The sequence below is a fragment of the Tachypleus tridentatus genome, chromosome 6 (genome assembly GCF_004210375.1).
Source record: "Tachypleus tridentatus isolate NWPU-2018 chromosome 6, ASM421037v1, whole genome shotgun sequence".
Lineage (NCBI taxonomy): Eukaryota > Metazoa > Arthropoda > Merostomata > Xiphosura > Limulidae > Tachypleus > Tachypleus tridentatus.
Window position 1 is genome coordinate 90,864,127 of NC_134830.1, and position 25,515 is coordinate 90,889,641.

At 36.7% G+C, this 25,515-nt stretch overlaps 2 protein-coding genes across 7 annotated transcripts in view; both read left to right on the forward strand.

Moving 5' to 3' along the window:
* The window catches only part of LOC143254447 (uncharacterized), a 32,167-nt gene extending 18,791 nt beyond the window's left edge, over nt 1-13,376 (forward strand). The window contains exons 2-3 of the mRNA XM_076509634.1: nt 10,520-11,420; nt 13,349-13,376. Of these exons, the coding sequence (XP_076365749.1) occupies nt 10,520-11,420; nt 13,349-13,376 (929 nt within the window). The remainder of the gene's footprint in view (nt 1-10,519; nt 11,421-13,348) is intronic.
* Nucleotides 1-25,515, forward strand: part of LOC143253025 (ankyrin repeat and BTB/POZ domain-containing protein 2-like) — a 112,262-nt gene that overhangs the window by 71,878 nt on the left and 14,869 nt on the right. For all 6 annotated transcript variants that reach the window (XM_076506103.1, XM_076506102.1, XM_076506104.1 and 3 more), the window contains 4 exons: nt 17,381-17,539; nt 19,282-19,456; nt 21,107-21,259; nt 21,876-22,134. In XM_076506103.1, the coding sequence (XP_076362218.1) occupies nt 17,381-17,539; nt 19,282-19,456; nt 21,107-21,259; nt 21,876-22,134 (746 nt within the window). The remainder of the gene's footprint in view (nt 1-17,380; nt 17,540-19,281; nt 19,457-21,106; nt 21,260-21,875; nt 22,135-25,515) is intronic.

Below are 25,515 nucleotides of genomic sequence, written 5' to 3' on the forward strand. Positions count from 1 at the left end.
GTAAAATTATGGTTTAAAATGTAAATTTATTGCGCTCACAAGAAAAAAAAAGAATTTCACGTATCTTTTCTTCGTAGATATTGATATCTTTATAATCAGTTAGTTTTGACGACTTAACAAATAACGATTATCTCAGAAAAGAATCCTAAAATTTTATCTTGATGCCAAGGAAATATTTCCATTGCTTAATTAGAAGATGTATGCGGAGGTCAAAACTCACACCATTAATGAAACATGAACTGTTTTTGCATCTGAAAAGCTATTAATATATTTATATTAAAAACCGTTCACGTAACGGACACCAACTCCCAAGCAAATCTTTTATATGAGTGTTTTAGTGAATAATTCAGCTAATGTATGTATAAAAAAATGAATTGTTTGTGATTAGAAATGTATTAATTTATTTTTCTCTCTTCATCACCCACCAGTAATAGGTATATATAATTATAGCTGGTTCTGATGATGAACCACCAGAAGTAATAGACCAGTTTGTGTTATCCAAGTGGACAAAACTGACCTGTAGGAAGGATAGTTTCCATTTTGAAGTAATTGCATAATAATTGAAAATTATATCTACGTGTTAAGTTACTAATTATTTTGAAAAACAACAACACACAAAACTGTTTGTTAAATAGGAAGTTTAACAAAAGTGGCAACGTATTGTGTTCGTAGGTGAGAAGTTATCGTGAAGAGCTATGGCCGAATTCTTCGTTTATGTATACTTTGTGTGTGTATTGTGGTTTGACTACAGGTATTACCGGTTTACGTGAGTGGAGGATGATTTGTGAAATTGACTTTCCGACATTAGGAAAGGAGACGACTTGCTTATTTCGCCCTTTGTCATCTATTTAAGTCATTCTCAGAAAATGTCCTGTAGGAATTTTAACGAATTAACAGCATGAATATTTTTCATAATGGTTGAAAACTGTTACTGCGTCTTTCATAGAACCCAGATACATTGACTGTATTGTGCACTTCAAGAGTTAATGAAAATTGTTGGGCTGTTAAGAATTTTTTTTTTGAGAAATAAGTATGAGTAATGGTTATTCCCATTTTCAAAGGTCGTGGAAGGATGAATACAAGCTCAGCTTCAATCTATATATTACAGCAGGGTGACTATGAAGACTGGCATTGACTCGATCCGGAATCGAAACACCATTATAATAATTAATAAATAGGGTAGAAATAATAATTACCTTTTATTAATTCATTGGTAATAGAACAAAATTAACAAGTGTCGCTTGGATGTCATCAAGAATAAAATCTCCTGCCAACCGTGTAAGAAACTTTCGTTAGCGTAATTTTCTAACATTATATAAAGTAAATCACTATAAATATACAAATAATGGAAATAAGCATAATTCATTCCAATATAAATTAGTAATACAGCCATCTTATCAAAATTATGTCAGCGTAAAATAATATTTAGAGAGGACGTTTCATGTTAAATACTATCGCATCACGTATATGAATTAATGACATAATCACTCGCACCTTGGTGAAGAAATTTTAACTTCCGCTCGATAAGCGGCTTTTGTAAAGTTGTCGTTATTGACAGCAAGAAATGAAACTTGATGATGCGATGAAATGTCCCAGAACTAAATTACTGTCAATTCACATAAACTTGTGATGTTCACAGCTTTGATAGGAAAATGCACTATTAGAATTGTATATAATGCCACTTCCAGGTAAGATGACGTCACGTCCTCTTGTAGGTAATCTTTTATTAGAGTATCTATGAACATAAAATGTATGTACGAGTAGAATTAAGTTTCCATCCTATGGTCACAAATCTCCATCAAGTAAGTATTTTCGCATCCACTTGTGTTTAGATATTCCAGTAATCATCTAACTTAACAGTTCATTCTACCTCACTCGTGTTAATTCTGCTCTCCACTGGCATAGCGGTGTCTGCGGCCTCACACCGCTTATGAACCGGGTTTCGATACCTGTGATGGGCAGAACACAGACAGCCCACTGCGTAGTTTTGTGCTTAATTCCAAACAGACAAGCATGCTAATTCTGTCTTGTTACACACATTACACACGCAATATAGTTCAATATAGTTTTAATATGATATTACACGATAGTTTTTCACGTGTTGAGTGGAAGTGTGGTAATAGTTTTTTGTAGGCAGCAGAAATTTGTGAATACAGGTTAGTAGAAAAATGGTGTTTCATAACCGAAGCGAGAGGCAGTGAATCATGTTTTTCCCGCTTCAAGAAACTGTCATGTAGATCTGGATTTAAGTGTAAAAAAGCATTGAAATTTAAAATTAATCATGGTCTAGACCTGTTTACCTTTGGTACGTATCAGGTCGAATAGACTGTCGCTCTTGTAAAACTACTCCTCGTGTAGTGACTTTGTAATATCTCTGCCTTTTGTGATTCAGTTGATGTTCCAAATGTCGCAAAGCAACTTATTTAGTTTTGTTTTGTTTTTGTTTTTTTGGAATTTCGCACAAAGCTACTCGAGGGCTATCTGTGCTAGCCGTCCCTAATTTAGAAGTGTAAGACTAGAGAGAAAGGCAGCTAGTCATCACCACCCACCGCCAACTCTTGGGCTACTCTTTTACCAACGAATAGTGGGATTGACCGTCACATTATACACCCCTACGGCTGGGAGAGCGAACACGTTTAGCGCGACGCGGGCGCGAACCCGCGACCCTCGGATTAAGAGTCGCACGCCTTACATGCTTGGCCATGCCGGGCCTATTTAGTTTTGAATCGGAGCTCTCACCTGGGCTGATTCTGAACAGATTTCAATTTCTGTTCGTCACATCATGTGTTATGGCATGCTGTATCTTTATGTACCTTTTGCATTTTAAAATAAAATATCATTTGTTAAATTAGTTCAAAATATGCAAAGTATTACAATAGGGCATGGTGTTCGTGTTTTAAATATTATCAATAAATGAAATCCGAAACTGCTAAAAAAAAAAAAGCTCGCATTTATACTTCCACCAGTCTGTTCGACTAGGACAGTACAGTGATATCAAGAGCGTTACATTCACATCACTGTTTGGCAAGGATAATAAACGGACATCAAGTGTTTTCTGGGTTGCCAGAAACCCATGTGCCCGAGGTAATAATGAGTAATTCACTGCTCCACTTGATGGTTTTCGTTATTATTAAAGCATCATTCTAGCCATACATTCATGCGTTTGGTAAGCATTCAAAATGATAGTAAAAATCAATTTCCAATCTTTAGAAATAGCAGTTTAATTCAATATGTTCATTGAGATCAACATTTAATTTGAATCTTTAATCTCTACCTCTACTTTGCTGGTAGATCTTACTTTGGAGCTTTGCAAGTCAAGTGTAAAAATTTCAGTTAAGACATGAATATGAATTTATTTTAAAGTAGTATTTCCTTGAAAATAAATGAGTACTTACTTTTCCTTGTGTATGCTTTTTTTTTCATACAGACAGGCTCGCCGATAAAAATTTGAGGCTCTCAGTATCATGAAACACGACAGTGGTCAATAATCGGAATCGCTCAGGAATTTCACAAAAATTCTAATAGAGCATAGGGCAAAAACTATTTATAAAAGCAGACTTGTTTCTGAAACAGTATTCAAGACCTCCTATCTCAATGGTTAAGGCTGCTAAAATATTGATAATAGTAAAAAAAATTGATTAGACAAAATCCAAAACCAATCTATTTTTTCTCGATATTATTATTATTACTATCATTATTTTTGTTTCACAAGCCTACAGAAAAAACAACAACAAATGACTATTGGAAACATACTAAAACAATTCCTGCACAAGTAATAGTATTGTTTTTATGTTGATTCTTTAAAAAGAAGGAGATATTTTATCAATTTTGTTTTTCACTGCTGTTGGCCAAGTTTGTTTTTGAAGCCATTCAAATACCGAATCATACAGTGAAAACAGTTACGTGTACTGTGCCAAAATGTATACACAGCTACCAAACAAATTCCTGTGAAGGTTGTATAGCTACTTTTAAGTTCATTCTTGAAAGTCGAGATTTCCACCCTATAAGCATTTTTACATTTTTTCTGTGCTACCTACATAAGCTCTTCAAAGCCATTTAAGCATCATTATACTAATTGGATACACTTTCTTTTATTAGAATAGATAATGTGTATATTTATAGCATTATTATTATTGTAGTTTTACAAGCCCTACAGAAATTAACGGCGACGAATATTTTAGTGAAACCTGATCAACCGTAATGAATTCGGTATTGAGTATGTCATACGGTAGTTTTACAATTAACATAAGCGTTTTCGTTTATTTGCCCTGAATAATTTAAGTTCTTCGCTTTCCGCCGTTGAAAAAATCCGATGGTTTACTGATGCGCATTAATTGGAAAATAACTTGTACAACTTATGGTGCATTAACTGGAAACTGCCATATTGAAGATTCGTAATTTCTCGAGTTCGCAATTGTACTTTGTCTCTCCGTAGTTCTCTGCGACGATATCAATGAATTTTCTAACAGCAGAGGATTACCGTAGAGATTTCTCTACTTTTGTGAATGGTGATTTATTCTACTGATTTTATTACTTCGCTGAAATTGTGTGTATTTTAGTATTATTTATTATCATATATATTTTTGTTTCTCAAGCATAGACCAAAATCAGCTAGGTATTTTTCACCAACGTAGGCAAATATGTGAAACGCTGTGAATGTCCACGTTTGATTATTTTTCATTCAGAATACATTTACTTGGCTATAAGTACATAATATGTGCGATGTTGTGAGCGGCCTTCTTAGTACTCGACGTTGGATAAACGCGTTTACATGAAACCTAACGCACAAAACTACCTGACTCAGTGTGTGTGTGTTTTTGTTGTTTTTTTTCTTATAGCAAAGCCACATCGGGCTATCTGCTGAGTCCACCGAGGGGAAACTCAGTTAGTAATGAAAAAAAAAAAAAAAGGAATGCAGCAGTAAACGGATAAAAAATAACACGTAAAATTCAACTGAATGTACATATGTAGTTCAAAATTTTATCTTCATAAATGGACATAAGTTTGAAACTAGATAATTTTTATTAAACTTGTTACTGTACTTATTTTTACGCTAACTGTTTCCCTTTTAAAGTTATAATTTTTAATTATATTATATCTTTTTATTGTAAAGCTCCACGGTGCTCTACTTACTATGTTCCCCGCTGCTTTCGTAAATTAAATTTAATATTTCTACCCTCTCTCTTCGAGCTTAGGCCTGGTATAGCTAGACGGTTAGGGCGCTCGACTCTTAATCCGAGAGTTGCGGGTTCGAATCCCCATCACACTAAACATGCTTACCCTGTTAGCCGTGGGGGCGGTATAATGTGACGGTCAATCACATTATTCATCGGTAAAAGTGTAGTCCAAGAGTTGGCGGTGGGTGGTGATGACTAGCTGATTTCCCTCTAGTCTTACACTGCTAAATTAGAGGTGGCTAGCGTAGATAGCCCGCGTGTAGCTTTGCGCGAAATTCATAAAAAACAAACAAATCCTCCACCTGTCAGCACTGTATACTCTATTTTTGTGTAATTACCTTAATTTGTTGTGGGGATTTGAATCTGCAGAATGTTGACTAGAAACTTCTCTCTACCTACGTTGTTCCATAGCCGTGAAGTTACTTGAAAGGCGTAGGTAGATGTCGGAGATAGTCTGTGGTAACTTTTAAAATGTGTTAACACAAACGAAATGTCTCATGATGAAAAAATGTTTCTCATATCAGATCCGACTACCTCTGACTTTTACCAGTATAAAAAAGTAAAATTATAAACAAGCCAAGGGCGCAAGGCTGAGAAAGGCATTTTCTGTTACAGGCATTATGAGATGCGTTTTGAACGTTAGTGTCCGTGACGTAGATATCAAGTACTAGAAAATAGAGGCCGTTGAATAATTTCGTGATCGTTTAATTAAGTAGTTTTATGTTCCATGGTGGATCAGCGGTAAGTCTATGGACTTACAACGCTAAAATATGGGGTTCTATTTCCCAATCGGACAGAGTACAGATAGCCCATTGTGTGTGTGTTTGTGTGATTTTCTTATAGCAAAGCCACGTTGGGCTATCTGTTGAGTCCATCGAGGGGAATCAGATCCCTGATTTTAGCGTTGTAAATCCGTAGACTTCCTGCTGTACCGGCGAGGGACAGCCCATTGTGTAGCTTTTCACTAAGAGAAGAATGGCAATAGGCTGGCGCCCGTGGCTTTTTAGAAAAGAAAAAAAGAAATTCAGTATAAAGTCACGTGAGCAAACTAAGTTGTTGCAGCAACAGACTGAAGTGACTGCTATCTGCTGGACCAAGCTGCAGGCGTTGTGAATGCTATCATTACACAACTTCTAGCTGTCAAGAGCAGTACTTCCTGCATTCTTAGTACCACGTGTTACGCGTGCCTGAACTGAAATACACCGAAATCTTTGTCTCTTGGTGAGAATGACGCCTATACGGCGATGCGTGACACTGCTATATACTTGCGAGATAATAGCTGTACAGAGAAGAATATATGTATCTCCAGAATGTTAGGAACGTCACCCAGTCGACGACCGTAAGGAACTGATGGGTTTAACATATACAGGAAGTGGGATTTGAATGCGTGTTGATCTGTTACGTTTATTAGTTAAGACGAGGCAACATTTTAATATATTTAAGTAAACACTGTATGTGACAGTATAAGTAGAACACAAGCGTCTATAGCTCGTCGAAAATGACGGGGCGAGTACCACCACCAATGTACTAATTTCACATATTGTAGCTAGTTGGAATAAATATATTTTAAGAAATCAAACTTGACCAACAGAAAAATGTAGTCAAGACAGTAAATTATTTTGTGAGACAATCAAAATTAAGACCATTATGAAACGGATTTGTGGCGTATTCATAGAATAATTATTGTTGGGTTAACAACTTCAAATAAGAAGAACCAGTGCATTTTGGTAACACTACATTTTAACAATGGTGTTATGTCATATTGTTTAGCAACAAAAGTATAACCTGATATTGTTGTTAGTCTATGTACTGAAAGTATAAAATGAAATGTGTAGACAACAAAACTACAAAACATTTGTTGATTTTTTACTTTTGTCTACGTTGATTAAAAATATTTTTTAAATTAAAAACGTGGTGATGTAACAGTAAACATATTAATTCTGAAACGATCCAAGTTTCAAAGTGAATAGATACTTTTTACTTTCATGGTTTCATGTTAATCCCACACTACGTTTTTCCTTTAGGGTTATTATCTCAAAAACTCACTGCACTCGTAATGTTTCACGGCCCACTTGCATCCCCTTCACATTATAAAATCGTAATAAGCGGACAGTAATGGAACTGTTCTATATGTATAAATGATTTTTGGCCTTTATGACTCTTCCTGTTTTGAGAAATAAGTCGTTACCTGACACGCATTGGTTTTATATAGGTTAGAAACTTAGAATTCATTTTAAGTATGCAAAAGCTAGATTTCTGAAGTCTGCTTGTAATAGAAAAGCGACAGCACCCCTTTCTTGCCTGTTCGTGATTTTTTAAAGAAACTTTTATTTACGTGTTTGGAAGCATAATAACATATCACAAGTGGGGCATTAAGGACTTGTTGAAAAACCTAAAGAAGTTGTTAAATATCGAGTATTTTAATATCTGAATATGAATAACGAAATTAGAAAACATCACTTGCAACATAGACTATTAACTTCCTGTGCAGTAATGCGAAAAATATTACGACAAAATATATTCTCGAATGTTTGTTAGCAAGAATACTTGTAGTATATGTATATTAGTGACTTTTCTGTCTAGCATGGGTCGCTTTTTTCTTTCTTTTTTCAAGAAAAACCAAAAATGTTTCAATGTGAAGCCGCGTAAACTAATTAAGATGTTGCAGCAACGAAACGAAGCGATTACTATCTGCTAGACCAAACTGCAGGCGTTGTAAAAGAGAGGACATTAGTATTGTATGATGCATTTGCCACTGCAGTATACTCCCCTTTTCCTTAAATCCTGTAGCAGAGATGCCAACCATTACGATTTCAGCGTAATCATTACGATTTTGGTGTATACATTTCAACTATATGCTCATACAGACAAATATTACGACTTGTTGCAACTCCCAAATTATTATATATTATTAGGCCTATACAATAAAGTGATAAATTGTTTCCCCAGGGCTTGAAAGGGGTGAAAAGAAAGTTTCTAGTGAGATACAAATAAATTTTGATAATAAATAAAAGACATAGTCCAAATGGCTACTTGCGATAATCATGTTTGTGCTTGAAATAATAAAAATATTTGTATCTCCGACGTCTACCAATAGTTTGGGTCCGGTGCTTCTCCATACTGGGTACGTGGGGGAATCCATAGTTACGTCAACAGTGCTTGTCAGCCAATCAGCGCTCGCGTAGATGGGTATTTCTCGTTTTTAAAACGGCATAGAAACACCAATGTGATCGTCCACAAGATGAGAAAAAAAAAGAGACCTCGTTCACTAAAACTGTGAATCAAAAATTTAGGAAAGAGTATAGTGCAAAATATCTGGTCATTGCATCAAAAGTCAGTGACACTCATGCGTTTTGTACAGTTTGTCACATCCATTTTTCTGTGGCGCATGGCGGGATAAACGATTGTTCCAGACAACAAAATCGGCATCTCACCAACAAAAGGCTGAGGCGAAGACAAAAACGATGCAGATAACGACATTTATGAGTAAGAATTTAGAGTATGAAACCATAAATGTAGAAGTGATGTTCACGCAATTCGTCATTGCTCATAATTTACACCTAGCTGTAGCCGATGCAGGACATCTATTCAGAAAAATGTTCCCAGACTCTGATATAGCGAAAAAATATGGCTGTGCTAGAACCAAAACTACAGCCATTGTACAAATGTTGTGTTGTGAAGATGACAAAATGATTTCAATCATACTTACTAATAGTGTTTACAGTTTAGACACAGATGGATCCACAGACATGGATGACTCAAAACTGTGTCCAGTGGTTGTACGATATCTTGACCCTTTGCTTGGAAAAATTGTTTGTTCTCTTTTGACAATGGTGGAATGAAAAGAAGCTTCAATGGGAGAGAATATTTTCAAGCTTTTGGATCACAAACTGACAAAGAGGAAAATTTCATGGGACAACTGTCTTAGTTTTTCTTTAGAGAATGCCTCAGTTATGTCTGGTATAGGTAAAGGTGTGATGGGACACATCTCAAGAGGACAGCCTAGCATTTACTTCATGGGCTGTGCCTGTAACCTCATGAATATTGCTGCCCAGAAAGCTTCCAGAGAACTGTCCTGCCCAGTTTCTGATATATTGATAGATATCTACTATTTTCTGGACAAAAGTAATAGCAGAAAACAACATTTCAAAGAGTTTCAAAGATTGTATGACAAAGAAACAAGAAAAATTATACAACTTGTTAACACAAGATGGCTATTACTTTGGGTGTGCCTTAACAGAATATTGGACATGTGGAAGCCATTGAAGAAGTATTTTCACTGTGAAAAGGAAACACTAGATATAATAGGATCTAAATCTGTGCAGCTCAGTCAGGCAGCAAGACTTTAACAGTCAGGATATCCTCTCAACCACACAGGGACACAAGACAACAGTCTCCAAAAGCAGACAAAGAAACATTTGATATAACTCAATATATGTTTAGGCAGTCTGACCTTGAACTAAAGAAGAGACAATCAATGAAAAAAGAGAAGAAAACGAAAGCTAGCAAGGAAGTAACCAAGAAAAGTTATGCGCAGAGCAAGTTAGATAAATTAACAGTTTTCTTGGACAACAAAATGAACTTGTTATTTTATCTTTTTCTTCAGTCTACAATTCCTCTATTTGAGCAAGCCAATTTGATATTGCAAATAGAAGAACCTTGCATACACATTATGCATAGAACTCTGATTACACAAGTTAAAAATATACTTATCAGATACATCAAGCCAGAATATCTTGAAGGCAACATCACTGTCTACAATAATAACGCTCAGTCATTTGAAATAGTTGGCATCTCTGCTGTAGGCGAACGACGCAGCTTGGCATTCACTTTACATATATACAAAATAACCACACATTTTCAAGCCTTAAACAAAACATATTAACATGAAATAAAATACATTGCATATTTTAAAAAAGGATCCCAGAATATAAGGTACGACGTGGGATTATAAAATGTATTCTAGGTTTTGGATATGTCTGCTAAAGTAAGACCCACATTACGGTGGGGACACTCTGTCTGTCAGTCTTTTTTTCGAGTCCCACTTCCGCAGTCACCTCCAAAACCTATTATACATTTTATAATCCCACGTTGTAGTTTATACTCTAGAATCCTTTTTAAAAATATACAGCGTATTTTATTTCATGTTATTGTGTTTTGTTTATGGCTTGAACATTTGTGGTTATAATTAATCAGAGGTTGGGATTTGCTGTTTTTAACGCAGCCATTCCTCGTGATTTGTTTATTCATTTAGCTTCATTTGGATGTAATTATTTAATTTCATTAATATATATGTGTGTGCACATACACTTTGCTGTCAGTATAGAAGTTGCGTTCTGGAGACATTTTGGTGGAAACCTCTTCACCACAGTATATCAAACTCCTCTTGAAATCAAAAGCCATTGGGGATATTCCCTTTGAGGTTACTCCCTGTGCGACTTTGAATTCTTCCAGAGGAGTTATAGTTGAAAGGGATTTAAAGAACATTCTTGAATCAGAAATCTTTGCTGGTTTATCCAGCCAAGGTGTTACTATGGTACACCAAATCTTCACTCGTAAAGACGGAATTAAGGACTCTACCAATGTTCTGATGTTAATGTTTACATCACCTCGTCTTCCTACAGCAGTCAAAGCAGGTTATCTGAACTGCAAGGTACGGCCTTACATTCCTAACCCTCTCAGATGTTTCCAGTGTCAGCGGTTTGGTCACCCAAAAACATCATATCGTGGTTCTTTGGTATGTACTCCTTGTGGTGGTAATATCCACGATGATTACAAGAGCAACCTGGAACTGCACTGTGTTAACTGTCGTGGCTCACACCCCTCTTACTCTCTTTCTTGTCTTAAACTGGTAGAAGAGAAAGAAGTAAAACACTTAAAGACTATTAATGATATTATTTACTCTGTCTTGGACATATGCTACTGCACTCCTTTCCACTACCACAGTGGGAATGCAGACACATCTTTCCGTGCCTCAACAGAATTGTTTGCAAAACACCTTAAGAACCTTCTGCCCTCCATAAATAAAAAAGTTGACGCATCTATGTCAACTCCCATCTCTGTCCATACCACTCCTTCCAGTGACTGCCCACTTTCACCTCCTTCAGGTTCAAATGTTTCCTCGGGTCCATCCTTTTCTGCAGCCCCGAAAAGTAAATTGACCATTCATGCACGTCCTCAGTCATTGGAATCTTTGTCCATAGACAGAACTTACCTACCCGACCCAGGGCTGGACACACGGAGGTTGATAGATTTTCGTTCAATAAAGAAAAAAAAACGTGGTCGCAAACAGAACTTGATCCTGCCATCGTGTGTAAGCCATCGATAGATGACTGTGTTGCAGCAATAACTGTTTGTATTGTCCAGGCAGCTATTCAGTGTATTCCTAAAACCTCGACACGTTTCTCACAGTATTCTCGTCCTTGGTGGAATCCTGGTTGCCACATGGCAATAAAAGCTCAAAAACGGGTTTGAGATACTTTCCGTAGATATCCCACACTTTTAAACTGCATTGCATTTCGACATTGCACATGCTTGGCAAGTCAGACGTCAAAGCCAGAAGGAATATTGGATTAAATACACCTTTAGGATTTCTTCTACCACCAGTTCCAAAGTCATATGGGACAAAATTCGAAAGGTTAGTGGCCAGTATCTTTCTACCTTTATTCAATCTTGTTCTCTGATGGCGAGGAAGTTGCTAATACCCAGAGCATCGCCAATACTCTCGGCGAAAGCTTTTATCATGCATTTAGCACTTCTGCTTTATATCCGTCTTCTTAGCCATCAAAACACAGGCAGAACGATCGCCACTTTCGTTTCGGGCTGATTGTCTCTATGACTATAATCACCCCCTTACACTGTTGGAACTTAAACTTACTCTTCATTGGTCTCACATTACATCGGTGTGACCTGATGATGTACACTATGAAATGCTGCACCATCTTTCTCCTGCTTCTCTGGCTATTCTTCTGATTGTTTTTAACCGGATTTGGCAGGATAATGTTTTTCTCAATGCTTGGCACTCCTTTTTCCTAAACCTGGGAAGGATCCCAAGATTCCTTTGAACAACCGTCCAATTGCTTTGACGAGCTGTTTTTTTTAAGATCTTAGAGAGGATGGTTAATGCTCGTTTTGTTTGGTTCCTCGAATCAAACAACCTCCTCTTGCCCGTTCAATGTGGATTCTAAGGACAAAACTCCACCACGGACCACCTGATTCGACTTGAAACATCAATCAGGAAAACCTTTCTCAAACTACAACATCTTATTTCTATATTTTTCACCTTTAGAAAGCTTATGATACAACGTAGAGGTATGGTATCTTGCGAGACCTCCACTCGTATGGGTTGCGTTTTAATTTACCGATTTTTATTTAAAAATTTTAATGAATCGGCGATTCAAGGCCCATTCTTTCCCACAGGATCTTGTACTCCCTCAGGGCTGTGTCTTGAGTGTCACACTTTTCTTTATAAAGATTAATGGCATAAGTGGACAACGACTTCCAATAATTGCAAACGGTCACTTTGTTGACGACTTCCACATCTTGTGGCAATCGTGAAATATGAAGTATGTTGAGTGGCAGCTACAGACTGCCCTCAATCATTTATTAACGTGGACCACAGTAAATGATTTCAACCTTTCTCTCTAAAACTGTTTGCATGCACTTTTGCCGTCAAAGGGGAATTCACCCTGATTCTGAATTCCGTATTGGTGAAGCTGTGCTTCCCGTGGTGTCTGAGGCAAAGTTCTTGGGGCTTATATTTGACTGTAAGCTGACCTTTATTCCATACAGCAAGCAACTACGTGTCCTCTCTTTTACCTCTTGGAGAGCAGATCGATATTCCATGCAAAAAATCTATCGTGCGCTTACTTGATCACAACTAGACTGTGGGTCTCTGGTCTATGGCTGTACCAGGACTTCAGCCTTGAAAATGTTGGACCTTTTTCACCATCAGGGGCTTCGGCTCTTACAGGGTCCTTTCACACTTTTCCTGTCCAGAGTTTGTACACGGAGTCCCTTGAACCCCCTCCACATCTTTGTCGTTTGCAACTGTTTTTAACGTATGCTTCAAAACTTCGATCTTTACCACAGCATCCCACATGGGGCTGTGTTTTCCTTCCTCAGGGGGCCACACTTTTTATTAATAGACGGTCTGTCACTGTTCCTTTTAGCTTTCGTCTCCAGGTGCAGTTGGATTAATTGGGTCTATCCATGGATGACATAGCAGTATCCACAGATCAGCTCATCCCACCATGGCTAATTACTATCCCCAAATGTGATTTTGAGTCACCTGAAGAAGACAGATACTCCTGATTAGAAGTATCGTTTTCCATTTGCCAAACATCTTTCAAACCATTCTTCCATTCCCATTTATACAGATGGTTGGAAATCAGATGGCTCTGTGGGTTCTGCCATTGTCTGCCGTGATTCGGTTGTTGCACACAGAACCCCCTCTACAGTTTCTATGTTCAATACCGAATTGTACGCCATTTCTCTTGCCCTGAATCACATAGAAGCTGTGCAGTACACGAACTGTACTATTTATACGGATTCACTTAGATCTCCGTTACTCTGGAATCGCTTCACCTCAGTTCTCACCCTATTCTCGCTGATGTTCAAAACCGACTGGCCTATTTGTCTTTAACATCTACTTCTATCCAGTTCTTCTGCATACCAGGCCATGTTGGTATTCACGGGAACGAGCTTACCGACACCGCAGAAGTCTGTCTACTCTGGCACTATCTCTGCTGTGCCTGTTTCATACATGGACTATGGCCCTGCATTCAAGGCTTGGCTCCGTGCCAGGTGACAGTCGACTTGAAGTGAGCAACGTGAAAACAAGCTTTTCCAAATAAAACCCTCTATTGTACTTTAGAGGCCTTGTTTCCATATTAATTGGAAAGATTAAGTGTCCTCACTAGACTACGAATTGGTCACACTTTTTTAACTCATCGTTTTCTTTTATCTAGGACTGATGCACCAGTGTGTAGTCTGTAACACTCATGTCACAATAAGCCACATTTTATTGTATTTCCGTCGTTATGACTCTCAACGACGGCATCATTTTAGACATGTTTAGTTCCTAGGTTTACCCCTTAACTTTTGACAGTGTCATTGGCGATGGTGACACCGTCCACCTTACAAATGTTCTTAGTTTTTAAAGGCCATTGACCTTTTTAACACTAAGTTTTTAATTCATAAATTAGACCTTTTTTATTATTCCTTTTTGAAGTGCAACTAGTTTGATATGAAATTAGAAAATGGCTGTAACATCAAATAACTCGAAAGCCAACTTCAGGCGACTAACGCTGATGCTTGAACTTATCCGTTAGTTATCCTGACGGGTTATGATAATTAAAATTATACTACAGAAAGTCTTTTACAACTTCTGTTACTTTACTTTCTAAAAATGGCCATAACGTCACATAACTCGAAACCAGGACTAGAAAGGCCAACTTCGGTTAACTAACACTGGTGTTTATACTTACCTGTTAGCCATTCTGGCGAGTTATGATCATTCAACTTGTGTTACAGAATATCCTTTGAAACTAGTATTACTGTAATTTCTCTCTTACTGCTGTACATTAGACATAAAAATATGAATTAAAACTTAAACAGCATGAAATCCAAAATTCAACTTTGTCTTGTTTTACCTTGATTTCTTTTTATAAATGTTAATACTTTTACTTTATTTTTAACTTTTTACCGGATATTTGGCGCAGATAGCCTAGTTGCTTTGCGTAATAAAACGCCAAACCCACCCAACCACCCACTCTTTTTCATACAGAAGGACTTAAAGCCCTCCCTTAAAGGATCAGTAAAGAATTTAGGAAAGTTGGACCTGTTAGGTGGCAAAAGGATAAGGAACCACTTTTTAAGTCAAAACCTTTGAATTCCTCAAGAGGATTTACTATAAAGAAAATCTTTTTAACATTCTTGAATATAAATCTTTTCCTGAACTACTCCGTTATGGAGTGTCAGGTGTTATCCAGATAAATGAATAATTGAGCTGACTGGAATTAAAATAAAGTACAAACAGCATTTCGAGTTACTGTAAGCTGCTGTTTATTTAAAAAAAATCAAATTTCTTTTTAGTTATCGAAGATAATGTAGGTGCAGAAGCATTTCAAACTGCCTCGAACAAATGATAATAGCAGACCGCTTTAAATAATTTACATTTTTTCACATAAAGAAAACCGGCTAGCGGTTGTTCTTGTCAGTGGTATAGATTGCACCCTGTTACCAAGTGTACACAGATTCTTGTGATAACCAAAACCAATTTATTAAGATTTATCTTTGTCAATAAAATTAAAATAAAATGTACAATAGCACATCCTATCTCGCCCAGATTTCGGGAAGTGGATAGATGCTTCACCCCCGAAGTGTTTCGTTCCCTTACGTGATTTTAACAGAGCTATGGATTTCTTGTCTGCACCTTCGTTACAAATTCTGCATTGAAGACGTTAGTCTCTGTCCATCATCAGAGGTTATGACTCTATTCAAGGGTTTCCAAGATTTCTCCATTTCAGAGTTCGTACGCAAAGATCTATAAAATTCATATTCAATATTAGCAACTCTTTCATGACTTTCTGCTTTTTATGACTTCAGTTTTCATATTCTAAAAGAGTTGAGCAAAATAGGCCTCGTATTATCCAGCATTGTAGAACCCATTGATTGGCCTTTGACCCTTCTACAGCTTATTACTGTTTTCTGGTGTAATGATTTGTTGAGTCTTGTGAAAAAAATTTGATACTTAAAGAAAGTACCGACTTCTTTTCAACGAACATCTTTAGCGTAATTCTTCTATACTGGGTTTTGCAGACGGCTCAAAATAATGTGACTGAAATTCTGTTGTTGCTCACAGGATATTCTCTAGAGATTCTATATTCACTGCAGCGTTGTATGCAGTCTCAACCGATCTAGTTTGTATAAGTTGGGTAGTACACTAACTGAGCCGTCTATATTGATTCACTTTGCTCGTTGTATCTTTAGGAATGAGCTTGTTGACACTGTAGCCAAATTTGCCCACATTGGTAATTGGTTTGTTTTAAATTTCGCGCATAGCTATACGAGGGCTATCTGCGTTAGCAGACCCTAAGTTAGCAGTGTAAGACTAGAGGGAAGGCAGCTAGTCATCACCATCCACCGCCAACTCGTGGACTACTTTTACCAACGAATTGTGGGATTGACTGTACATTATAACGCCCCCACGGCTGAAAGGGCGAGCATGTTTGATACGACCGAGATTCGAACCCGCGACCATCGGATTACGAGTCGAGTGCCTTAACCACCTGGCCATGCCAGGCCTCACACTGGTAATACTGAACTTTTTGCCTAAACCAAATGCGGAGGTTTGCATGTCATCTGAGCAAGGTTTCTTGTCACTTGGAGTGAAAAGTGGACGTGCTTTTTCAGATGAAAGTTACCATTAATTATTAACCATCTAGTTTGTGCAGTAGTGAAAGGACATAAGGGTCTATACTGGCCAATGTCCTTTGACTCACTATTTTCTTCTGTCAGAAGGTGACACACCAAAGTGCGAGCAATGTTACATTCAAGCCATCATTTATTACACTGTACTTTAGACACAGTTTAAGTCTTGATATTCCTCTGTCATTAAGCAGTGCTACTGAAAACGGCAGAACTAACCAGCTGAATAGTTTTATTTTATCCAGGCCATAGGTGTTTTTTAACTGTATTCAATATACATATTTGTTTTTTAATATACGCTTAACATTTCCTTTTCATTAATTTCACGTGATTATTTTTTAAATCGTAAAATCGTGAAACAATAACAGTTAACCAATTAGCAAAAAGCTTTGTAAATTTAGAAATGCAAATTAAATTCCATTTAATAATTTACCAAAGCAGCGGGCTTCAAAGTGTCAAACAGGTTTCAAACGAAGACTACTGTTGTAATTTATTGGTTCGTGTTAGAAAGTTTAACGCAGATTTTTTAAGTTATACTGCGTGCAACAGATAGGTTATTTTTTGGTAAACGTCATGTCATTACTGAGATTTTCACAATAAATACTTCAGATGATTATCAAGTTACAAGACCATTTGTTAATATGTTTTCGATAACCAAAATATTTACATTTCTTTGAGAAATAATTGAAATCAGACGATAATAACTAGTTTTCTTTAGCCTAACGTGAACGGTCTGTTACTGTTCTTTTATAAAGGCGTTATGTATTTCTTAGGAGCTCTCTCACTCCCAAGATGGCCAGGGCAGTTTGAAAACGGTAGTAGGTCCAACAGTTCATCTCAACTTCATCAACCCGAAGAGCAGCCCAGGCCCTCCTCAAAATCAACAGAACACAGTCTTCTGACGACGTGTGTTGGAAGTATTTCTGAACTAGGTACAGTGAAGCACGTTAATTCATAATGGACTAGGGCTACCGCTATTAAAAATAATGAAACAAAAAGTAAAACCACAATCACAAATTTATAAAATTTAATTTTTATTTTGGTCTACAGATAAGTGTATAGCTTACCAAAGTAGAGAATAAATTTTATAAATATGTGATTGTGGTTTTAATATGATTATTTTACTTTTGATAGCAAGATCTTTGCTTCATTTTAAAATTGATAATTTTTAATACTGTTATTTGTTTACCTTTTATAGGAGGATTCTTACTTTATTTTAAAATTATTAATTTTATAACCCTTGTTTGTTTACTTTTTATTTTATACCTGTATGAACTGTATATTTTACCTTTACAAACTATCGCGTGTCTTTCCATTGATATGTAGCACAGTCAATTGGTTTGAAATGGCTTGAAAAGATATATATGTATTTCGATGTTGTATATTTATGTGTATGTTTATGATTTTTTTTTATCGGAATATCAAAAGATCAGTGTGAAAATCTCGTAGCGATAGTCCGAGCTGTTTAGTCGCTTGCTCCACTGACCCGATCAAGTAGGTAGGTAGTGGACCAGAAGGTTGCTGTTTCAAAAATGTTTGAGTTATTATACCGGAAATGTTAGCGACATTTTTAGGGTATTATTAGGATATATGTACATAATATATTGTAACCAGTACTTTGCATGGTTAGTTTTTCGCTTAGTGATTCAATAGGATGGTTTTTCAGCACGTGAATTATTGGGAATTCTTGTTAGTCCCTACTATTAAGGACTATCGTAATTAAAATTACCTTTTAAAATGTGTGAATCAAACTCCTAACTCGTAAGTTATCTACCAGAGAGGACTTAACAGGCATAGGAAGAGCTATATGAATTTCTATGGCCTGTTGTGTTATTTTTGTTATTAATCATTTGCTTTTTTGTTCACTTAAACATAATAATACGTTTTACTTTTAAGTGTAGTAGAGCAGATGATCAAATGTGTCGTTTGTCAATCCAAAACAATGTACAACACTTGATCATTCAGAATGAAAGTTGTATTTTCAGTTTGAAGCTAACTTAGTTTTAGAAGTTTTTAACACTAAACATCATCAGTAAAGCATTGTGATTCGGCCTGATAAAGTCTAGCAGAAATGAATCGGAAAGTTGCAATGTACCATGGGTACGTAGTGGAAACTTGCATAATCTCAACATATCTCATAATTTATAGGAAGACATTTTGGTTCACTACTGGAGAACAAACTAGATATTTTGAAATAACGTTTCAATGATTTATGTAACTAGGTATCATTTGCTGGTCAACATAAGTGCCGAAATATTTTATTAACTTGCTTCATCTTACGCAGTGCGTTACTTAAATTTGTCTTCTTGTCTTAATTGGAATACCGAACATTATCGGAGCTCCACAGGATTAAAAAATGTTTTGCACTATAAAAAACATACAGCCATGTTGCCAAGACGTCCCTGAATTATTTGTAATTTTGTTATTACATTACTAAGAAAGGTGTGTTTGTTTGTTTAGAATTAAGCATAAAACTATACAATGGGCTGTCTGTGCTCTGCCCACTACGGGTTTCTTATAGTATAAATACAGAGCCATACCACTATGCCATTGGAGGGGGGGGCATTAAGAAAATGAAATAATGCCTGAAAACACCGAAGTATTTAGTGGTTACGTGTATGTATTATGTGTACGGAATTTGTTCTCGCAACTGTATGTGTATTTTTATTTGTAGGAGACCTCTTGGGTCGTGTTGTGCAGTACCAAGCCAGGATGGCAGGAGTTACAAGTAGCAAGCAGAGCGTAGCCTGGGGACCAGGAGCACTCCATAATCTTTATTACTACATGCGCTGTTCTCAGTTGGAACATTCTTGTTCCAAAACTGCCGTCCAGGAACTAGTCTATGAAAGGTGTGAATACGAATATGAAAAAGTAAACTTTTTGTGTTAATTGTTTCCGTAGTGGTTTTTGTGTTACATATGACTCCTATCTAGTTTGATATCTACCGTAATTCAATGTTTTTGGTACCACCTGATGGTTTGTAAGCTAAACATTTACTTAAAGCAATTTATTAAATTTCTTTACTTTCTGGTATTGAGTTAACATGGTTATTTACTGAACAGTGTTCACAACTCGCAAAAACGCTTCTATCAGATTTAAGTATTGTTTTAAACTGGTTATTTATTTAACACTATCCACCTCTCCGAACAATCTTTTTCGTCTCCTTTTCACTAGTTTCAGATATTGATTTAGTCTGGTTATTTATTCAAAAGTATCACAACCCCCCTCCTAAAAAGAAAAAGTCAGTGTATTTTATTTGTAATTTAGGTTCACACATTATCCTACAAATTTGCTGTACGAAACAAAAGTTTACTGATTATATTTTCTTAATAATGACTAGCTCAGAGCTCTAGAAGTCTAATTCAATAAGATTAATTATTTTATGTTATCTTTATTCATTATAGCCTAGGAGAGATATATAAAAATTTGCTGTTAAATTAATACCGTTATTTCAACAGTTTTTTAAATACAGGATTTACAGAATGATGTAAAATAATTGTTATTGCAGACACCGATGTCTGCAAGTCCACTTTTCTCAGGCCTACTAGTAGTTAGGTCTTTATAAAATACAGATTATATTGGATAGAGAGAAAATAGCACTATACTTTGTGTGCTTCTTTGTTTTAGTTTAATTAGGACTAAACTTTACCGTACTTAATAGTATGAATAACATTATCAATTTATTTATTCATTATAAAAGAATGTAAGTAGATGTTTTCAATTTTTTGTTTGCATTGTATGAAAAATGATTGTGAGTGATGGAGAAGCTTCCATTTTATTATTTTAAATGGGAATGCTAAAACAATGAGGAACAATGTTAGTTTGTAGCTAAGTACAATGGGTTATATGCATTACGTTTACCACAGATAGCGAAACCCAGTTTTTAGCGTTATAAGTAATGTTCTCTCTAAACTTCGTGATCACAAAATAACCAATCAAGTGCTGCGCGTTTTATTATTACAGTTGCGCACATCCTTAGTAAATGGTGAGGCTTCCACGGATTCAAGGATTTAATTTTCTTGTTGTTAAACCGAAAGCCCAAATAACCAACTGGTAGCATTGCAAAGTGGTCTAATGAACCAATGGGACTGATGGTCTAAAAATACCCCCTTCCTCCCAAAAAAAAGAAAAAAAAAAGGCAGCTCAATCTTCACATTGCCTGGTTATTGGTGCACGTGAAAAAATTAGAGGGAACATTGGTTATAGGTCTACAGATTTACAGCCGTGTCGCCACTGGGAGGTAAAAGAGTACATTACAGAACATAAAGTAGGCTTAGTTTGCATTAGATTTCAATATTTAAACATATGCACACTCATTACTGCGATACCAACTTTATTCAGCTCGTTAAAACGTGAGCTACTGTATGTAGTTACAGCATTCATTCAGAGAATATAAGGAGAATAACAATAACTATTCAAGTAATTTTAACATTAATAGATGCACATACTTCAAACCAGCACAAGTTTAAATATTCAAAACGTAATTTTCCATTTTGTAGACCATACCTTGTGCTACCTCCTTTGATTGAATGGGTCAAAGTGGCAACAGCACATGCCGAATATCGTCGTAGTCAGGTTGTGGATAGCGACGATGTTGTACAGGCTGCTCGGCTTCTCTTACCAGGTGTTGACTGTCCCATCAGGCACTTTGGGTAGGTGTTGTACACTGGCATGAGTGCATTAACCGTTTAGTGTTTTGAGTAAATGTTCCTATATCTTATATCATGGTTTTTGATTGAGTTAGTTCATTTATATTGCATTTATAATGTGTACTATATTTAATAAGAATATATTGTGTGTGTTCTATAATATTACGTATTTCCAGTTCGTGTAACTTATCAGCTAAAGTTGAATACGTGCGTGTGTTTGTGTATAGATCCAAACGAAAAATCAGTAATTATTATGCAGACTGTCCAACTTCTGGACAGTCCCTATCTACTATCTAGCGAAACCACAGCCAAGAGAACGGGCTTGGAGAAATCAGTGGGGAACATTATCTTAATAGAAGCCATAGGAATATCAAATATTTGGTATCCCCATAAAATTACTTTCATGTTTTATTGCATACTATAGATTATTATTTCTTTATGAATATTTGTTGTTTATGTATTAATCTAGGGCAAATCTACAGAAAGGGGGTATTTACTCTCTGTCCACCGCGAGGAATCGAAACCTGGATTTTAGCGCCGTTAACTCAACAGATTTACCGCTGGCTCACCAGGGGATTCATGAGTATTAAAACTAACGTTTATATTATATTATTCATAGGAGCTATGACGAAAAGCTCTACGCCAGGAGGCAAATGGACGAGTCAGAGTGTGCACGTCTCTTGAGAATAGACTTAGCTTTCCGTATGCTCACCAGTGGTCGGACCGATCTGATGCCTCATGCCTTGCAGTTGCTGCCGCCTACCAGGATCAATACGATAAATGAACAAGGCCTAACCCCTTTAATGTTGGCCTGCATTCGTGGTGACGAAGCTATGGTCCAGATTCTTCTGGATGCAGGAGCAGATGTTGACATTGAGGTAGTTTTGTGTTATCGTACTTTAAAGTAGATTCTTTCATTGAGGTAGTTTTGTGTTATCGTGCTTTAAAGTAGATGCTGACATTGAGGTCGTTTTGTGTTATCGTGCTTTAAAGTAGATGCTGACATTGAGGTCGTTTTGTGTTATCGTGCTTTAAAGTAGATGCTGACATTGAGGTCGTTTTGTGTTATTGTGCTTTAAAGTAGATGTTGACAATAAAGTAATTTGTGTGTTACTGTGTGTTGTTAAAACAGTTTAACTGTATTGCTGTAGAAATGTAACCATGAACTGCATGGTGATATAAATGATGTAGGCATTAAAATGTTTTCACAGTAAAGATTAATCGGGCTCAAATGGTAAGCTATTAACACTGCAGACAAAAAGGTTCAGAGGTTGAAATGCAAAGTGTAAGTTTGACCCAAAAAGAGGTAAGTGAGACTTGGCCACAAAGGTTTCAAAATAACCAAAAACACCTTTATAAATTCATAACATACGTAGCTCGTGAAGTATTTAAACGCTGGTAAGTGGTAAGCACATTCCTTATGTTTTTAAAGTTGGCTGTTCACGTTGACTGTTGGACGACACTAAATACCACAGTGATTCTGATCAAAAGTTAACGTTGTTTAGAATTTTATGACAATCTTAAGCTTCATTAGAGCTTTTCAGAATGTCACGTCACTTACGTCATCGGGTAAGTACCGTTAATTGAATCAGAGAAACCAGGCTATCCGACTTCTCTTTTTCTGTAAGTACTCACGTAGATTAACTGAGGAATTAGCTACCAGCTTACCTAGGTGTGAAAATTTACAAGGCCTAGGTCAAGTTTCGTATTGCATGTGATCAAGGCCGGATTCAGGGTTTTATCGGACCTAGGCTTTTCAACTTATAGAGGCTTACTCGAGACAGAACCTATACGTGCAATACATTTATAGTCATAGCTTGAGGGCCTCTACTAAGTGTGAGGCCCTGAGCTTCAGCCCGTGCCGTAATCCGGGGTTACATGTGACACATCAAAATGCAGAGGAGTTTAAGGTTGGTCACATTCTCTTTGCCTTGGTAGTGCTTATTATGTAAGGATGAGTCGGCAATGTTATAATGATGCATGTTATAAATCTTTTATAACAATCCAAGGGACTTTTCTTCTTTCTTTTTTTATAAACATATGATATATGTTTTTGAGGTTTCAAAATGCATAAAAGCCTTCAGTTTAGTCAAAAACGTTACCAAAGTAGAGAATCTGCGATCAGTGTAACGGCTAAATGGTCTACTGATTATTCTGATTCTGACGTCAGAAGGGTCAGCTCACGAATGTTTGAAGTTGTTGCGGTGACTTAATACATCAAAATGATACATTTTTTTCTTTTTTTACTTGGGAGTGCAACAACAATATATCGTTTCACTAATTTCAAGTACACGATGTCCATCAAGACATCTCATCACGACAGGCTAAACTGCTGCCTTCTTAGTGACTGCCATTCATTATAAAATATTCGTTGGTATTGTTTTAAAAAATGAAGAAGGGGATCAAGTAAAAAAAAAAGAACACGGATTATGTAGGGCTGGCAGTGGCGAAAAAGTATTGCAACAAGGTAGTGTTGAACTCATAAAACCACACAAAAATTATTGGAAAGTAGCCACTAAGTCAATATTACAAGGGGAATTAGCCAGTGTAAGACTATAGCATTGTTCAGTTTAAATGTTTTACTTAAACCTAAATTCATGCAGATGAAAGGAATTCAACACTTAAAAGTTTATCTTTTTTTCTTTTTTTGGAGGAGGTTGGATTTGGCGACTTATGTAGAGTTATTTATATGGTTTTGTGTATTCATCTCAATTGTGTTTCTGTACTTATTATACTCATCTTTATGTTTAAAACATTTTCTATTATTATTTGTGGTATTTCTCTTTGATTTAACACTGTGGTGGATTTCAGGTACATCTGATGTTACACAGTAAGTTAAAAGTTCTTTTTCAATACAGAAGGCTGTGTACTGTATAAATGGACAGCAAAGGAAAAACAAGAAAACATAAGTAAAGCAAATATTTATTCACAGGCTGTTGGGCTAGGAAATACTAGGAAGAATGATGAAATATCAAACTTTCAAGTGATAAAAGTAATAATAATATACTCTACAAAAAAAGAAACGCAAAAGGGATATTTTTGTTATTTTAAAGAGAAATATATGTAATAACGTTACAAGCTCAGAGTATGTGATGTTACACGTGTTAAGGCACTGATTGTCAGACCAAAATGACAATAAAAGTTGTGCACTTTGAAAACGGAGGAAAACATCGGATTTTTCGCCAAAACGCATGCGTGTCCAATAAATTTGTTTGAGAGATCTGCATGTTCTGCAAGTGCAACATGTGCAAAATCCCTATAAAAGTGACGGGTTCTCGGTGTCCATAGCTCAGTGTTAAGCCACCGACATGCAATACAGTTACGCCAAGACTTACTGAAGCACAACGCAACACTGCCATTGGTCGCTTGGAAGCAGGCGAATCTCGATCAGATGTTACCAGAGCTGTGAATGTCCACCCAAGCACCATCACAAGGCTATGGAATCGTCACCAACAACATGGATCAACTCGTGACTGTCCACGATCTGGCAGACCTCGTGTGACCACGCTCGCACAAGATCCAACATCCGGTTACATCACCTTCGGGATAGGACCACCACTGCGACGTCTTCTGCCTCGACCATACCAGGGCTGCGTAGGATTTCCGATCAGATCGTACGCAATCGTCTACGAGATTCTTAGGCCCCATGTGCAACCCATCATGGTGAACGTCAACGACGTTTTTCAACATGACAACGCCCGTTCTCACACAGCCCGACTCACCACTGTCTTCTTGAGACACCACAACATCAACGTTCTTCCTTGACCCTCCAGATCACTAGATTTAAACCACATCGAACATCTTTGGGACGAGTTGGACCGACGTCTGCGACGGCGTAAACCTCAACCGCATACTCTACCTCAGCTTGCAGCAGCTTTGCAGGATGAGTGGACAGCCATTCCACAGGATGTGTTCGTCATCTCTCATCGCTTCCATGGGCAGGAGATACCAAGCAGTTATTGATGCTCACGGGGGCTATACTCGTTATTGACGTTGAGTGACGTTAAACTTCACCTAGTGAGCGTGGACTTCGCCTTTGCAGACTTTGGATGTTCAGCAGTGAATGTGCAAAGTTTCACACATGTCATACAGAAGTACCCGGAATAAACTTGTTAACAATTTGTCTCATATTTTGCCTTTTGCGTTTCTTTTTTTGAAGAGTATATTTAATACCAAACCTTTTGTAAATACAGTCTTTAAATTTAAAGCATTGTTATGTCTTCATTGAGAGACATACTGTTCTTCTATAGTTTCTTCTT